The sequence below is a fragment of the Aptenodytes forsteri genome, unplaced genomic scaffold (assembly GCF_000699145.1).
Source record: "Aptenodytes forsteri isolate BGI_AS27 unplaced genomic scaffold, ASM69914v1 Scaffold53, whole genome shotgun sequence".
Lineage (NCBI taxonomy): Eukaryota > Metazoa > Chordata > Aves > Sphenisciformes > Spheniscidae > Aptenodytes > Aptenodytes forsteri.
In genome coordinates, this window is record NW_008795909.1 from 8,534,598 (window position 1) to 8,551,896 (window position 17,299).

The 17,299-nt window shown below is 61.3% G+C and overlaps 1 protein-coding gene across 1 annotated transcript in view; it reads right to left on the reverse strand.

The window, feature by feature from the left end:
* Positions 1–14,217, reverse strand: part of USP19 (ubiquitin specific peptidase 19) — a 16,140-nt gene extending 1,923 nt beyond the window's left edge. The window contains exons 1-26 of the mRNA XM_009284410.2: positions 14,082–14,217; positions 13,669–13,913; positions 11,758–11,814; positions 10,510–10,638; positions 9,814–9,947; positions 9,075–9,482; positions 8,414–8,681; positions 8,124–8,280; positions 7,947–8,018; positions 7,301–7,416; positions 6,767–6,981; positions 6,251–6,452; positions 6,035–6,168; positions 5,683–5,841; positions 5,487–5,597; positions 5,213–5,323; positions 4,956–5,057; positions 4,443–4,583; positions 4,142–4,260; positions 3,779–3,916; positions 3,325–3,689; positions 2,622–2,732; positions 1,851–2,067; positions 1,373–1,525; positions 1,096–1,259; positions 836–1,014 (exon numbers count right to left, since the gene is read on the reverse strand). Of these exons, the coding sequence (XP_009282685.1) occupies positions 836–1,014; positions 1,096–1,259; positions 1,373–1,525; positions 1,851–2,067; positions 2,622–2,732; positions 3,325–3,689; positions 3,779–3,916; positions 4,142–4,260; positions 4,443–4,583; positions 4,956–5,057; positions 5,213–5,323; positions 5,487–5,597; positions 5,683–5,841; positions 6,035–6,168; positions 6,251–6,452; positions 6,767–6,981; positions 7,301–7,416; positions 7,947–8,018; positions 8,124–8,280; positions 8,414–8,681; positions 9,075–9,482; positions 9,814–9,947; positions 10,510–10,638; positions 11,758–11,814; positions 13,669–13,777 (4,071 nt within the window). The 5' untranslated portion in view covers positions 13,778–13,913; positions 14,082–14,217. The remainder of the gene's footprint in view (positions 1–835; positions 1,015–1,095; positions 1,260–1,372; positions 1,526–1,850; positions 2,068–2,621; positions 2,733–3,324; positions 3,690–3,778; positions 3,917–4,141; positions 4,261–4,442; positions 4,584–4,955; positions 5,058–5,212; positions 5,324–5,486; positions 5,598–5,682; positions 5,842–6,034; positions 6,169–6,250; positions 6,453–6,766; positions 6,982–7,300; positions 7,417–7,946; positions 8,019–8,123; positions 8,281–8,413; positions 8,682–9,074; positions 9,483–9,813; positions 9,948–10,509; positions 10,639–11,757; positions 11,815–13,668; positions 13,914–14,081) is intronic.
* Between the last annotated feature and the right edge of the window lie 3,082 nt (positions 14,218–17,299).

Consider the following 17,299-nt stretch of genomic DNA (forward strand, 5'->3'; position numbering starts at 1 on the left):
GGGCCGGGGGGCCAGGCCAGAAGGGCCCCGCAGGGGCACAGGCGTGCAGCTGTGCCAGAGATGAGCTGAGCATCGTCCTCAGACCCCACGGGGCCACGGGGGTGCTGAGTGCGGAGGGAAGGGCTGCAGCACAGCGATGCGGGGCGAGGGGCTGGCCAGGCAGGTGGGCGCCGCGCCGCACCCTGCCCCAGCCTGGGCCTTCATGTCTGACATTCACACAAAGATCAGCCCAACTGTTCCCCGCCAGTGCATGCCGAAAGCACGCTGCCGTTTGGCCCACCCTTCCCTCCCGGGCGGCCCGGCAGCAGAGCTCGCTCTGGCAGGTTTCTCTTCAGCACCCTGCAGAAGCTGCCAGGCCCCTGGCTCAGTGCTGGCATTTGCCTTTTTTGCACCTAGCTTGGCCCCGAGCTGGGCCCCAGCAGAAAGCGTCCCCCACCCTGCCTCGAGAGCGGCTGCACAGGGCAGGTTCTCACTGCTCGCTGGCACAGCCAGCTCCTACAGCACTGCTCACAGCCTTCCTCCGGTCCAGACCCCGGTGAGGCTGGGCCCCCTCCTGCCTCCTCCAGTGCCCTCCCACCCTGATGACGGGAAGCAGCTCTCCTGTGGTCCCTCAGGGCAGGGACCGTCCCAAGCTCACAGCAAGAACAGGGCAAGAGAAGCCCCAACGCCCGGCCGGCACGAGCTCTTCGGTGTCGAAGGGGGGCAGGCACCAGACTGCAGCTGCGCCAGGCTCCGTGGGTGCTGGCAGAGACAGGCTGGGCCCTGAGTGTGGGCACCTGGGCACGTTTCAAGGCTCCGTGGCTCCAACAGTGCCGAAAGGGACGCGAGCTCTCACCTGGCTGGCAGCAGCTTCGGCAGAGGGGGTGCGCTCGGCTCGGTGGTCTGGGGGGTGCCCTGGCAGGGGTCTCTCCACAGGAGAGTTCCTCCGGCGGTAAAAGAGGACATACGCGTATCTGGTTACCACCTGGCTCTCATCCACAGTGGTGACTGTGCTGTCGTCGAAAAGCCGCCAGCCTGAGAGGAGAGAAGGGTTAAGCAAGCAGACAGGCCACGGCTGCAGGAGCGGGGGGGGCGGTGAGGGTGGCAGATCCTCACCCACGTCACTGCGCTGGCTGTTCTTGTCGTTGGGCAGGCGGGCGTACGCTGTGTAGTGCCCCCCAATCATGCCTCCGTAGTGGTTGATCACAGCGTACAGGTCATACATGGGCAGCTGCTGCTCACCCTTCCGGCCGATGCAGAACTTGCTTAGGTCCAGGCTCCTGCGGAGAGAGATGGGGACAGTCAGGGGCAGTCAGCGTTAGGCAGGGAGAGGCCGGGCTGCAGAGCAGCACAGGCAGCGCCAACCCAGGCACTTCGTCCCCCAGGCTCTCACCGGACGGGGAAGTCCACCATGTCGTTGATCTTGTCCCTCCAAATAAAGCTGCGGAAGGAGAAGCGCTTGAGCTGGATGATGAGGACGTTGGGCAGCCGCCACAGCATCAGCTGCTTGGAGGCCTCGCGGTGCTGCTTGCACTTGGGGCAGTACCTGGGGGAAGAGTATGCTCATTACTGGCGTGGGGAGAGCCTCAGGTCTCGCAGCCCAGCCCAGCCCCAAGGTCCCCCACATGTGGGGCTAGCAGAGGGGACACGGGAGGTCTCAGCCTCCCCTGCCAGGGGCAGGCCAGTACAGTCCTGCGGAGCACTGGCATTGCTCCCTGCTGGCTTATGGCCTCCCTCCCCAGCGCACAGGGAAGGCCAACCCAATGCTCCCGGCTGCCAGAAGAAACAGCGTGCAGGCCCAGGCAGCTCCTGGGAAACCCCCGCGGCTGCCTGGGCCCACGGGCTGGAACCCACCCTGTCGCCTTCCTCACCATGCTTCCTCCGGGGCCAGGACTTCGGGCTTGGTGAAGAGGTTGAGGCACTGCTCCAGGGTGAAGTGGCCAGCCCGGGCTGCTTCACTGGCCGAGCCCGGGTCCTCCACACACTCCAGCTCTTTGGACTCCACCAACACGAACTCCTTGAGGCGCTCATTGTTCTTCCACACCAGGGCAAGGGAGCAGTCGTCTGTCAGCTCCAGGGGGGTGTCACCTGCGAAGGGGCGCACACCTCACACACCTGCCCCACCAGGCTGGGCCAGGCCACCTTGCCGGGGCTAGCAGCAGTCTTGTCCATCCCAGCTCGATATGGCGATCACGCAGTGCTGCCAGGAAGGGACAAGTGCCCCACGGCCAGGTTCACCACCCCAGGGCAGCAGAGCCCCCCAACCAGCAGGGGACAAGGCTGGCACAGCCCCTCTCGGCAGCGCCTACATAACCAGCACTGGATGTGGGCAGAGTTCAGAGAAGAGGTGACCCAGAGATGACAGACCCCCTGTGGATGCAGGAGGTTGAAGGGAATTGGTCTATTTGCTGAGGAGAGCAAGGAACGTCATGCCCAAGAGCAGCTTCCAGGCAGCAGCTCTGTGCAGCAAAGCCCTGCCCTCCCCTATGCCAGATGCAGCTTTCACTGTCCAGCCTGGAGCCACCGTCACATCTGGGTTCACCTTGTGCCAGACAGCCTCTGGCACCCTGGCCAGGCAGATCCACCACCCTGCCAGAGGCCGCAAGCGACGAAGGTGGCGCTTTCCAGGGCTCTGGGCTCACCTTTATCTTCCAGCTTGTGCTCTCGGTTGGCAGCGTCAATTTTGTTGATGTAGAACTGCGTGGCGCGGGCACTCAGCGAGTCTGGAGTGTGTTGGTACCCAGGGATGGCAGCTGTGGACAGGCAGGGACAGATCTGTGGTGGCACTGCCTGCCTGCTCTGCGTAGGGGCCAAGAATTTGCAGTGCCCCCACCCCCACCTCACATGCTACGGCCTTGCAGGGACACAACCACGTGCCCCATGTCCTTGACTATTTTTAGCAGGCGCCTGCCCCTGGCAAGCTGCGCTCCTCTGCCTGCCTTGCCCCTTCGCTGCACATTGCTGCCATCCTGAGACGAGTGTCTGGAAACGTGACAGCCAGGCAGCTGAGCGCAAGAGGCTGCTCCCGTGCAGCTGAGTCAGAGCGAGGGAAACGCTGCACTCACAGCCCCGAGGAGCTCAGCCTGTGCCGGGCTCTGCCCTCCCACGGGACTTGGAGGCTTCTGCCAGCCCCTGCTTTCCCACCTCTCCCACAACAACACAACACTCCAGCCTCTTTCCTCGTCAGGTCTCCGCTCTGCCCCACGGGCTCTGCCAGGGCAAGGCAGAGCGTGGGCAGGCAGGCAGTTCAGGTGGGGCAGCACTGCCAAAACACAGCTCCCAGGGGGCTCCTTGGGGCTGCCTAGGCTCCTGGCATAGACACGGTCAGCACCGCAGCACTCTTACCTTCTGGCTTGAGGGCTCTTTCATAGGACGGCTCCTTCTCACAACAGCTGTCGCCCTGCGACTCCATGTGCTCAGAGAAGCCCGAATCCAAGCTCAGCAGGGAACTCCTGGCTGCCAGGACCTTGCTCCGAACAGTGCTGGTGTCCCCCAGCTCTGGGTGCAGCTCAGGCACAGCTGGCGAGAGTGGGGGCTCCTGCAGGAGGCTGGAAGCTCTGTCCCCGTCCCCCAGCTCAGGGGCAGAGGTGGCCGCTGCACAGCTGCTCTTGGCCAGGGGCTCCAGCTTGTCTGGCAGCAGAGGCTGCAGCCCCTGCTCCGGCGACATCCGGCCCAGCTGGAACGGAGGCTGGAACACGCTGACTGAGTACCTGGGCAAGGAGGCGGCAGTCAGAGCTGGACGGGCACAGGGCTGAGCTCAGCTCCGGGGCAGAAGCACCCCTCCTCCCTGGACCCTCACCTTGCATAGCCCTCCAGCAGCTGGGCCAGGCGGGCATAGGTGAGGCGGGACTCCGGCACGCTGATGAGGAAGGGGAAACCAATGTTCTCGGGGCGGCACAAAGCCTTGTGGTCTGGCCAGTGTGTTTTCTGACATGCCCTGTAACACATACAGCCCCTGCTGAACCCAGCATCCGCGACCACCCTGAGCAGGAGCGTGGCAGGGCTGGAGAGGTGCACTGGGGACAAGGTGAGCACCGCGAGCCAGACTAGCTCCTTCCCAAAGGCCAGGGCCATCCCACCTCCTCCCAGTGGGCTGAGCAATTCCATCCATCCCTTCAAGGCAGGAGACCCTCCCTCCCTGCCAGGCACCAAGCCAACTCACACGTTGCAGTAACCGACTCGATAACACCTTGTGCAGCGCCTGAGCTTCTCATCCTCCGGCAGCTGCTTCTTCTGGCAGGCTGCACACTTGGCGACGGGGCCGCTGGGCACCTGCGGACGCTGCAGGAGAAAGAACCCGTTGGGCAGGGAAGGGCACCCGGGCAGGACAAGGCAGCCTCGGCGGGCACCCGCGCTTGCTGCAGCTAGTCACCCTTGCGTGCAGCTCTCCCCCTCCTGCTCAGCCCCACTTGCAGGCTCAGCCTCCCTGCGTGCCTCCTGGCAGTGCCAATGTCCCCTCTTACCTGCTGGACCTGCAGCTCCACCACCCGCTCCTTGGCCAGCTCTGGGGACAGCACTTCAAAGCAGAGCAGCAGGTCCGTGGGGGAGACTGTATCCAGTGAGTTGGACGGCAGGAACATGCGGTGGAAGCGATTTTTGATCACCTGCCAGGAAAGCAGTGGAGCGGGGCTGTGGGAGGGCTGCCCCACGCTTCCTCTCCTGAGAAAGCCACAGACCTCAGCCCCACAAGTGACCTGCAGGGACAGCAGCACCACAGGGATGCTGGGCTCAGCTCACCACCCCGCCAAGGGAGGATGGGCATCCCTTGCCCGACTGTGGTGGCCCAGCCCTCCTGAGCAGGGATCTGCCTGGCAGCACCCTGTGCAGGACACTGCCACCCACAGATAAAATCTGCCCCATGGATATGTTGGACATGGGCAAGTGACTGTCGGTGGCCACATTCTCTGCAGAGCTGCGGGAGCCGGGGCACCCACAAGAGCAGCCCATGGCTTGCTCCCCAGCTTGAGCACTCTCACCTCTGCCAGGCGCAGGTTCTCTGGTTTCACACGCACGCTGTGGGCCACCGAGTCAAGTACCTCCATGGCACTGGAGTTCTCCTTGCTGATACTCACGAGAAACTGCCATGAAGAACGTGCCACATCAGTCACACCATACCAACACACGTGGGTCCTGGCTTAACACAAGGCTCAGCCCGTTAGCACAAGACCAGCTGCCTTGGGCACCTCCAGGAGTCCCCTCAGGCTACCCCCCCAGAGCAGATGGTGTCCTTTACCTTGATGGGTTTTTTGTGCGGCTCCTTTGCAAAGTAGTAGACAGTCAGCACCTTTTGCTTCTGTGGGAGGGGAACGGGGAGGTACAGGAAGGGGTCGAAGGTGATGGACACCTGCAGACACGAGAGCACACTCAGTTGTGGGAAGTGCTTGTGGCTGAGATCAGTGGGGCAGCAGCCCCAGTGGAACTCAGATCCGGCCCTGCCCTGTGCTCGCTGAGGGTCAGGAGCCTGCTGCACAGCCAGGACAGGGACAGAGCCTCCAGGGACGCCCTACCTTGGAACACACCGGGCACACCAGCTTGGATTTGTACTGGCCCTGGAAGAGGTCCACAATGAAAGAGTCATTCCTCATCTTGTGTCGCTGCCAAGCCTCCTCAGCTACCACCTGCAGGGAGAAAGGGCTCAGCACTACGCTAAACCACACAGGCCGGGGCTGCTCTCCCAGTGGCTTTGGGGAGGGACATCCTCACCTCATCAGGCCTCCCATCCGAGTCAACAGTCTCTGTGTAGGGCTTGTTCTGGATGCGGTTGAGGTCCTCGTGCAGGCCATCGAGGAGGAAGGCCATGAACTCCTGAGCATCGTGCTGGGCATAGCCAGTGAACTGGCTGGCCTTGCTGGCCACAATTGCCTGGGGGGGAGCACAGTAGTCAGGGCTGGCCAGCAGCCCCCCAGCAGCACTGCCTGTCCCATGCACAAAGCCTGGCTGCACCCACCCACATCTGCCTAGTTCTCAGCGGCATTAACAGGGCAGCCAGGTGCCCACAGAGGGGTGCTGGGGACCCACAGCAGCTCCCATGCAGCGCTGGTGCCTGCAGCCCTACCTTCAGTTTAGAGGGCTGGAAGGCATGGTGTGTGCCCTTCCACAGTGCTCGCAGCAGCATGGCAAAGCCAATGGCCAGGCGTCCCCCCGTCCCCAGCGGGTTGTTGTAGTTGATTTCTGACTCAAAGGACCGATCTGTAAGAGACGCAGGAGAGGGTGGCCGCTGGCTGCACCGTCTGAGCAGCAGGGCTCTGCTGGGTTCCTGGTGTGTGCTCACCATGGAAGTAGTCGCGCAGCTCCCGGGTGTTGGACAGGGACTGGATGACGCTGTTCATGAAGCAGGTGTTGCCCAGGTTCACCAACCCCGTGAAGCCAGGCAGGCACACCTTCTTCTTCTCGTCCTCATCTTCATCATCCTCCACACTCTCAGTGCTCACCGGGCTGTGTGTCATCGGTGGCACCATGCATGTTGGTTTGGGCTGCCAAAGCAGAGGCGGGTGTAAGGGTGCTGCACTCAGAGGGTCTCTCTGGAAACACCGGGGGAACCCAACTGCCCAAGGCACCCCTCAGACGTGGCTGGGCTGGAGCCACCACACCATCTCCCACCAGGACTGGGATAGACAGGCCAACTGCTGCCCCCAATCCTGCCAGCTATGACTGAGGAACGCTGCCTCCTCCTCCAGGAACAGTTTGCTGGTCCCCAAAGCAACACCGAGGAGGTGGGGTCCCATGAGAGGGACAAGCGGGCCCCCCTTTCCCCCGCCCAGGTCAAATCCGGTGCGGCCCCACTCACTGAGGGGATGTGCGGCTCTTGCTTCACTGCCACATGCTCTGGGGCCGTACGGGCTGCCACACCATCCAGACCCCCATCTTCCATGCGCGGCTTCTCTTTGTCACTGGCTCGGGCCTCCTCCTTGCTGGACAGTGGGTGCTGGTTACTGCCGGGGGGGTTCTTGTCCAGAGGGGTAGGGCCTGTAGGCATGGCAACCTTTGCACCACCCACTGCACCTTAAAAAGGGGGAAGGGTGGGCCTGTGGTTAGCAGCACCGTGCGCTGCCCACAGCGGGGCTGAGCCGCTCGGTCCACGCTCACACACAGGCTCTCTCCTACCCCTCTTCCCCATGAGCAAGGGGAACAGCGGTGCCCTTCCCCCAGCGCTTGGCTCGCCCTGTCCCACACCCCTCCTGCCCGCACCCGCTCAGCCCCTCTCCTTCCTCACAACCCCGCGCCGGAGGATCCGGCACCATCTGGCTGCTGCCGGCGGCAAGGAGGGCCCATGCCCACTGGGGTGCAGCAGGCAGGCAAGGCAAGAAGGCAGGGTGCAGACCTCGTGTGGCTGGAGCCTCCAGCCCCCCCCAGCGCTGGCTCTGGCGTTTCTTCAGGCAGACGTCGATGCGAGACACCGTGAAGTTGTATGTGCACTGGTCCGGCTCAATAAGGTTCCTGCAAGACACGCAGCAAGTCAGGGGTGCCCCAGACCCCCCAGCAGCCTCAGACATACCAAAACCTCTGCAAGGCAAGGCCACGGCCTTCAGGCAGTAGGCACCCGGCTAGCAGCAATCCTGAGGTGGCCCTGGCAAAGCAGGGCAGAAACCCTTGAGCCTAGCCACACTGAGCACACAGAGGGCCCCTTTCCTGGCAGATTCATTCTGCTTGGCTCCACATGCCCCCTCCCACTGGACATCACCGCCCAAAGTGCACACAGGCTGGTCTGGCTCTGTCCCCAAGAGCTCTAGAACAGCTGGGGGAAGACTGCAGGTAAGGAGACACTGGGATTTCCTCCCCTGCGAGCCACCAGACCTCGTCAAGCCAGCCCAGGCTTGGGGCATTAGTGCAGCATGGTATAAGGGAGACCCCCAGGTGCAGAAATGAGTATGCCCTGCACAGACCCACCAGCCAGGACTGGCTCCTGCTCCAGCTCTGCACTCTCAGCTCCCTTGCCCCGGTGCAGGCTGGAAGGACAGGAGCCGTACCTGAGCTTCACCTGCCACCGGAACACTGTGTGGGGCCCGCAGCCAGGATGGAGGCGAAGGAAGTTTGTGTCGCTGCAAAGAAATTGGAAGCGAGTGAGAAGAGGTGAACAAACAAGCAGCCCGGCCACAGCCAGGAGCTCCACAGCAGCCTGGCACTGTCCCACGGCACACGTGTACCTCGTCTGGAACACCAGTGTGAAGTCCTGCTCCCGGAATAACACCTTGGACGTCTCCTTGTGGATCTCCTTCACGTAGACATGCACCACCACCAGGTCATTGCCCTTCTCGTATGAGTCATTCTTGACAAAGGTCAGGCTCACAAAAGGCTCTGGCTCTGAGTGAGGGAAGACGCGGAGAGAGATATTACCTTCCTTGCACGCCGAGGCAGCGCTGCAGGCTGACCCAGGAGAGGTCCTGAGCAGATGGACCTTCCCGACCAGGCCGAACCCTGAGCTCCAGCCACTCACCATCAGCTGCTGCTTCCAGAGCCACGTCATCCTTGGACCAGTCCCTCTTCTCACCATCTCTGCCCAGGGGAGGGGTGGCCGCTGGGATGGCCTTAGAGCTCTCTCCCAGGACAGGCGTGCAGTCCCGGCCCCGCAAGGCCTCAGCAGAGCTGCCTGGCTGCAGGACTCTTTTCTCCACGCAGGTGGCAACGCGGTGGGGGAACACCTCTGTGGTAGCTGCAAGAGGTGGCATCTCCACAGGAACAGTCTCCTTGGCCAAAACCACAGCCTTTCAAGACAGAGGGACAGGGTGAAAAACAGACACCGTCACCCCCGAGCTGGGACATGGTGAAAAACAGACACCGTCACCCCCGAGCTGCCCCGGCCCACCCGCTGTGACTCCTGCCAGCCAGGCAGGCACAGCCCCACGCCGCCCACTTCCCCCACACATCCCGTGCTCGGCTCGGCCTTGTTATCACCAGAGCACATGCTCAGCCCAGCGACTGTGCGGTCCTCACGTCACCCTCTCCTCCACCACAGCCAGGCCCACACCAGCCCTCAGCACCACCCGCGGGACCCCGGAGCGCATCTCATTGGCAGGGATGGGTCCCTGTGCGAGCAGCATCCCCTGTGCAGGGGCTGAGGGAGCAGGGGTGTCCCATTCTGCCAGGTCCTCGCGTACCTTCTCCAGTGGCGGTGTGGGGTCCACAAGGGCCGTGGGTGCATCGATCTGGCTGGCTCTGCCATTGCGGCGGCTGCCTACCCTCCCGCTATGCCCTTTGCTGGGCTCCACGCTCCCAGTGACTCTGGCATTTGCCTCCTCTTCAGTGGGAGCCACTTTGAGGTATACTGCCCGCTTGGCGCTGGGGCCGCTCTGTGTCCCTGGGCTGGCTGGGCTTTTCCCTCCCAGGGCCTCGCTTCTTCCCGGAGCGCGCTTGGGGTTGGAGGCCTCCCGCCGGGACCTCGGCGGCTCTGCACCTTCAGCCCTTGGCTCTTCAGGGGCCAGCTCTGCAGAAGCAGCCTTCTCCTTCCCGTTCTCCCAGCACACGGCCCCTTTGGCCAGCTCTTTGGATCCGTCTTTCCTTCTCTTCTGTGAAAGGCAGTGCAGCACAGTGGGAAGGTATCCAGGCAGCAGCACCTCTCACGTTCTTTGCCAGCCCCTCACCCTCACTCCCCCTTCCCAGAAAGCACTAGAGCTCTGCTCCAAAACCTGGAGACCATGTGGCAGGCAGGAACGGGGTATGATGACACCCCCCCTCCCCAGGACAGAGGCAGCTGGCTCACTGCCCTCAGGCAGCACGTGGATGCAGGATGTGCCTCACATTGCTCCCTGAGCAGCTCAAGAGCAAGGAGTGAAACCCTCACCCCAGCTCCCCCGGGCTCCGTAAGCTCCCTCAAAAGGCAGATCCTCCCCTCCTCACCAGAAGCGAAGACCAGGTATGCAGTGGGATCTTCTTCTGAAGCACAAGCTGTAGAAAGTTGCCCTTCTTGCACTGGACCTTGCTGCAGGAGCTCTCAATCTCCTCATAGAACTGACAGCTCCACTGGCGCCCATCTGCAAGCAGAGGGGGACTGGCACCTGAGGCAGTGCTCCAGGCAGCTGTCACCTAACCCACAGCCCCCTTTCACCTGTCCCAAGGATCAAAGGAGCACTCATCCAGAGCCAAGGAGGGTGCAGGCAGGCTGCCACCACACCCCAGGAGCCTTCAGGGTAATGCCTGCTTCCCTGGATTTGCTTTGTACATCTGGCTGGCCTCCTTCCCAGAGGGAAGGCCCTGGGCCTCTCTGCCCTCAGGGGCACAGTCACTTTTCCAAGGGATACCCAGGGCCGACTCAGTCATCCCAGCGAGCAGGGGATAGAGATGCACCAGCACAGCAGTGGGTGCTTGTTCACTTGGCGCAGAGGCCAGCTCCTGTCCTCCCCAGCTCTACACCCTTCTTCTTTTACACTGCTCTTGTATCAGCCCTGCCTGCTGGCGAAGCTGTGCCAGCTGACAGCAGGGCATTGCCTCTGAAGGAAAGGTTTTATGCCTGCCTGGATCAGCCCCACGTCTAGCCCAGAGCTGCGCCAGGCCCCACTGGAGAAACGCCTGCAGCAGTCGCTCTGTTCCCCATACCTGGTAGTTTGACCACACAGTCCGTGTCGGTGAAAGCAGCATCCACATCCTCCACCTTCAGAGCTCCACTGCCCAAGTTCAGCTTGACAATGATCTCGTCAGCGTTCTGCTTCCAGTCCAGCAGCAGCTCTAGGAAGAGGGAGGGAAGTGTCACCCACCCGCTGGGGCATGAGCCTGCAGTGCCCAGTCCTTGGCTGGGGAACACGAGCCTGAATGCACGCTCGGTTCAAGGAGGTCAATGCAGGGGACACAGATCATGCCAATTAAACGGAACGCTCGCAACCTGCTCTCATCAGACAGACCACCAACAAGAGCACGTGTTGCGGCAGGGCAGGTGAATCCCAGTGGGAACCAGAGAGATCAGAAAGGCAGCACTGCTCTCGGCCCCATCATGTGCAGCAGCAGCGGCTGGGAAGAAGGGGTGGCTCCTGCCAACTACAAAGCAATTGCTGCTTTCCCAGGGAACAAGGAAGCCACAGAATTACTCTGGGGGATTCAAGCGGACTCTGATCACAATCAGAAATTGCCACTTCCCCTTTGCCTATGCAAACCAAGCAGCCCAGCTGCAATCACCAAAGCACTGTACTCCTGCCAGGTGAGCACTGCTAACACGGCTGAAACACGGGCAGGCCCACCAGCCGGGCAACAACACTGCACCCAGGGAGAAAACGGTGCAGCAGCGTCACTCCACTGCAGGCAGAACCTCCATCGGGTGCCTGCCAGGCTCCAGGTCTGACCCTGTGGTGTCCTGAGGTCTTTAAGGCAAAGAGGTGATTCCAATCACCTTAATTTAAATCAGGTTTGTTCTACCCTCTGTGGCACGAGGATGTCCTACTCTGTCCTCAAAGCAGGCCTGGACCAAGGCAGAAACCAGCCAACAGCACCACTGGGTGACACGGCTTGGGATCTTCTCAGCCCAGCATGGCTCCCTGCTCAGAAACAAGCAGGACAGATGCTGGCGGCAAGGCGTCCCAGGGCTGTGCTCAGTGGCACCGTGACACCTGAGTCGGAAGCAGCCTGCCACGTGCCCAGGGCCTCTTCCCTGCAGACAGCCCTTCCCAGCCACGCGCACCCTTCTCTGCCCCTGGGAAGGCTGCATCCTGTTAAGACAAATGCTGTGGCAAGGAGCGCTCAGGTTAGTTCTGCTCCATGCCGGAGCACGGGACAATAACAAGGTGAGAGTTTCAGACCCCTCGGCAAGGGCACTCCATGGCCATGCGCTGACAGCCGGCACACACCTCGACTTACCCTCTTCTGAGTCCTTCTCCTGGGCGGTCTCAGCCTGCTCAAGCTCAGGGCGAGACACTGGTGGGTAAAGAAGCAGAGTGCGGGCAGGTCTGTCATTCTGTCACCTCAGAGCATGGGCCGGCACGCTGATGCCCAAAATTTCACACATCACCTCCTTCTCCCCTGAACCTCTCTCCAGGGTTTTCATCCTGCATGTGCTGCTCATTTCCCTCCTCTGCTTCCTCACACCTCTCCCTTCCCTGGAGCCCTGCCTCCAGCACCACAGCAAGCCAGCCCCCAGGACAGCTGCTCTGGGCCACACCACCATATCCCAGTCTAACCAGCACCACAGTGGGAGCAACACAATATTACTGCACCACGCTCACAGCGCTGCTTTGAGACATGTCTCAGTGTGGAGCTTGTGGTAACCGGGCTGTGTGCCCCTGCTCAGTGCACCAGGCCCTCAGTCTCCAGCTGTACAGAGAAGTCCTGCCTTGATCTGACAGGGAGAACCTGACATTTGGGTGTGCTCAAACCAATTCTGCTTTAACGAGAACACCATGCGGCCCAGCTGCACTTTAACACTCCCATTCCTGCGCGAGCTGCCAATGTCCGTGGCAAAACCTCCCTCCAGATCAGGCTGGGGAACCAAACCAACCTGACACCTAATCTCCGCTCCCCGCAGGACTACCTGCAACAGCCAGAAGAGTCTCAGGGCCTGCTCCACCCCCACAGGGCAGTGAGCTCTGCCAGGCAAGGGGCTCAAAGCGACAGCACCTTGTCCTGGAGCAGGAACCAGTGGCAACGGGAGCCGTGGTCTCCACCCCGGAGTGCTCAGAGGGCTGTCACTGCCTCCCTTGGCCAGCTACAAACCAGTAGGAAACCTCTGCTGACCACCGCAGTTACTGGTGCAAAGGTGCCGGTGGGGCCGGCAGCGTGAGAAGCGCTGCAGCGGCACTGCCTGGAGGATCTACAGCCTGCTCCAGCCCTCGCCACCCCTGCACAGAGGGGACAGAGGCAGCACAGCCGCACCGCAGCCCCCAGGAAGGCAGGAGCCTCCCGCATCAGAAGGTGCAGAGGGTCAGGCCTTACTGGAGAGATACAGCACACCTCTCACATGAGAGAAGGCGCAACGTTGCGCTCTCTGCACCGTGGGGTTTTGCATCGGGGACTGCAGCCAGCCATTCCAGCACAGACCTCAGCAAGCGCTCGTTTACCTTGCCCTATAAAACACCCTGTGATTTTGAGGTTACAACAGTCATAACGGAGCAGGCACAGAAATCAAGCAATTTTCCAGGGCTGCAGGAACTCTTGCCTGCATCCTGCCCGCAGGCATTCCCCGCCCCACAGCAGAGCCTGCACCTGAAGCATCGTTTTTGTCATCGGATACACAGCAGCTACGGAGGGAATTACTCCACAGCAACCATTCCACTTGAGCCACACCTTGCCCTGACACAGAAGCTAAAGCACCAGCCCCACCCATGGGCCCCGCACTCAGCAGGTGCTGTCAGCACCCAGTCGCCTCCTCATAGCATCTGGCCCCTGAGAACCGATTGGGAATTAGCACTGCCTCCAGCTGCAAGACCACCCGCAGGCTTCAGTCCCGCTGCCTCTGGATCAGGGCAGCTCAGCCCCAGCCAAAAGCAGAGCCTAGAAACAACCACTGAGGCCAACTCCAGCCTTAAGCTAACAAAGCCACAGGACCGACCTTCCTCACGTAGCTGGGGCTGAGTAGCGCCTGAAGGAAGGAGGTTACAGGTCCAGAGAGGACACTGTGCCAAAGAGGATCCCACATCACATGGATTACCATCAGCTGCAGGAAGCTATTAGTTAAATCTGCTTATCCCTGCAGCAGATGGCTGTGAGGCTCCCACCCTGCAGGGCTGAGAAACCACTGGCCTGCTTGCTGCAGCGCTGCCGAGGTGCTCTCACCTTCCTTGCTCTCCTGGTTGGCTCGATCCTTCTGCTTCTTCTTGTTGGTGGCATCGTCCAAGCCCCGAGACACTCTCCTCTGGCCAGGGGCATTGGTGCTGCTGGACATTTTCAGCCGTTTGGAGGACACAAACGGCCCACCGGGGTCGGTAATGGAGTCTGGGTCAGGGGTGCGACGTTTTCTTCCTGGCCCAGCTATCTTGGCGACTCTCTGTGGTCAAACTCTCTGGCAAGGAACTAGTGGCCTAAAGAGAGGAGAGAGCGAGCGTGGCAGGAGGAGCGGGTGAAGGCCCAACAGCATCAGGATCCGTTCTCTGCCCCAGCGCTAGGCCCTCCCAGGGCCAGTGCCCTCACACGACCTTCACTGCGATGTTTATGGGAAGCCCCACACAGTGCTCAGTGAGGAAACCTACCTCATCACAGCTGTTACAACGCTTACTGCCAAAAGCATGGGCTTGTCAGAGCTCCCAAGATACAACCAGGGGTCTTCTCTATGTGGCACACATTAAAAACCTGGAAAGCAATTGTCATGCTCATGGCTCCCACTACAGCAATACCGGCCAAGAGGAGCCGCCAGCGCTAACACCACCAAGAGGCAGAGCCGAGGGTGAGGACACGGGGAGGCCCCCATCCACAAAATTAAGCCTCCAGGGTCAACTGGGGCAGCTTGCCCCATGGCTCGGGGCGGCAGCTATTTCAGTCAACCAGTGCCCCATGTAAGAGGGCGGGAACGGGAGCAAGTAACGCCCTAAGAAGGAAGAAAGGGGAGAAGCAGGAGCAGGCCCAGGACAGTCTCCCATGACAGATGAGAGCCAAGCTCCCTGGCAAGAGGAGAGTTCCTCCCCCTCCGCCCACCAGCTGGGAGCTTAACCAGCGTGACTGCACCTTGCACATTCATCTCCCCACCAGTTTACAGACAGCGCCAGCGGGGCCTGGCCTGGAAACAGGACACCTCTGCTCCTCATGCTCCAGGGAGAGGGCAGGGCGCTCACCCCTGCCCCCTTTGACATGCCCTCCCAGGCAGAGCCAGCTCCGCTATGGGGTTTGGGAGCTGCTGGCCCAAGGGCTGGTCTCAGTTTCACTCTCCAGTTTCGCCCTCGTGTGTTCACTGCTTTGATAGAGGAGAGCTGGAACAACCCGCTAAAAACGGTCCCGCTCGAGGTGCCTCCATGGAGGCAGTGAAAGCAGAGAGCTGGGAAAGCTTCCTCCCTTGCTGCCCCGGCTGCACGCCCTGACCCCGGTAGTGCTATCCTGCCTGCAGGGCTTTGCTGCGGGGGAGCGGGCCCAGCCGCACAGACCCTGCCCACCCCCAGGTGCCGGCAGCCTGCAGCAGCTCCCGGTGCACTGATACACACCTCCTCCCTCATCCTGTGGCCCTGCTCCCATCTGAGGACACAGAGCTGAGCCCGAAAGCATCTTGGTCTAACACAGCTCCACCAAGCCTGCCACCTTCAGCAGGAGGTGAGCCGCGCCCTCGGGAACAGCCCGTCCTGCCCCCACCCGTGTACCAAGCACAGACCCCACAGCTCCGCTCGGGCACGGCTGGGGAGGCAGCTCCAAGGGAAGCGCTCGGTCAGAGGGAGCACGCTGGCAGCTCTGTACTGCCCGCCCCACATCATCGGGGTGTTTGTGTTCTAGAAATGCTCAGGGCAACAAGTAGCCACAAAGGTGGAGTCATAGCCACAAACTGCAAGGGACCCCAGAGAGCAAAGCGGTCCCTCAGCTCTGGCAAAGCCAGCCCCACGACAGGCGCTGCGTCCAAACCATTTCTCTTCAGGCCAACCCGCCCTCGTAACCAAGAGCCACCGAAGCCAAGCGAAAAGCTCGAGTGCCGAGTCCAGCCCTGCCACCTGGCACAGGCAACTCCCGCCACCTGTGGTGGAGGGGCCCAAAACAAGGGACATTAAGCAGGGCCCAGCATCAGCCCCAGAGAACTTCAAAGAGTGTGGGAGGAGAGCAGTGCCATCCCCAAGCTGCTACACACACTGGGTCTCCCCGGGATGCAGCAGCGCCTCTGGCTGCAGAGGGAATGGGAAGGGCCCCTCGCAGCAGCAAATGTGGCCATGGTTCACAAGGCTGGGCCTCTGATGCCGGCAGGCCGCTGCTACCAGCCACACACCACTGCTCAGCTCCAATCCCCACCAACACCGAAACAGGTCTGCTACAGGTGCTTCCTGGCACTGTGAAAGCTAACCTAGGCTCGCCAAACGCAGGAAAGTGTTTTTTGCCGAATTTCTTTTGCCTCTAGGGTGAAAGCCCCGTGAGGAGTGGGAGACGAGCAGCAGTGACTGCTTCATGCAGGGCCAGGCCAGGCTCCATCACCTCCTTCCTGCGCCTCCAAAGGGGTGGCACAGGGTAACTGCCGCGCAGGGCAACAGCAAGCTCTGCAAGGGGTCCTGGAGGGCTGAGAAAAGATCATCGTCCTCCCAAGAAGGGGTGAGGGGGAGAGCTAGGGTTGCATGTCTGCTGTCACTCCTCCAGGAGAAGCCTGATGCTTTCACGCCTCACTGAGGGCTCGATTCCCTCAGGCGCTTTGCCGACAGTTATTGCTAACCGCAGGCAGTAGCCGAGCGGAGCTGGGGCTCTGCCCAATTCCAGCTACCAGACTGATGCCAGCCCAAGGCCGCTGCAGGCACCATGGGGTTTCAGAGGAGTGCAGACAAAGCACAGGTTATTCCCATTCATCTGTTCTAATCCCCGAGACTTTCTGCCTCTCTGCCATCAGGAAACACGCAGCCAGGCAGGACATTCAGCCCCCAAGTGTGCAGGGGCATGGAGGTTTTGGCACCGCTAATGTCGGCACTGTAGGAGCTGCTGCAGGGGAGAGATGGTGAAAGGCTGCCCTGCCTGGATGCCAGGTGTACCTCCGAGGAGCACCCGATGGGCTGGGCGCTCACACAAAACCTTACTCAATCCTTCTCTGAGCCAGGAAAGCCTGGCCTCGCTGCTGAGAGGGGAGGTGCCTCCTTGCCCTCTGCTCTCCCAGCCTTTGTGCTGGTCCGAGCACCCACGTGGCTGCAGCGTGTACTGGATCAAGACACCAGCCAGAGCGAAACAGCTTTCCGCCAAGTTTGCCTTACCCTAGAGCAGTTCCCGAACCCAGTTCATGCTGGGGCTGCACAAACACTTTTACTGGCCAGAGGAAAGGGAGAACTCGGGAACGGGAGCAAGGGGCCGGGGAGAAGGGCTGCCCCTTCCCACAGCAGTGCCAAACTAGGCTAATGTAAATGCTCAGGGAATGACAGCAGAAGGTGCACGAGACACAATTTGCCCCCCGTGTTTGGGGCACATTTAGCACTTGGCAGGAAGGGGCCCCCTGGTTCTTGCCTGCAGCACCCCCCGCTCAGCGCCCAAAGGCCTCTACTGGGGTAGCTGTGGAGGAGGTTGGCTATCCCCCAGCCTCATCCTTCCACAGACTTTTGGCTCCTCCATATCCCAAATACAGCCGACAGAAATGCCTCCCTCACGCGCACAAGTACTTTTGTCACCTTCTGCTCCTTGCCCCCCCTGAGGGATCAGAAATCTCAAGACTCAAGCTCACCTCTTACTTCAGTTTCTCGGCGTGCTTGGCACGCAGGCTGAGCCAGGACAAGCACAGAGCCACTCGGGGCAGGCACCCAACCCAGCCCCG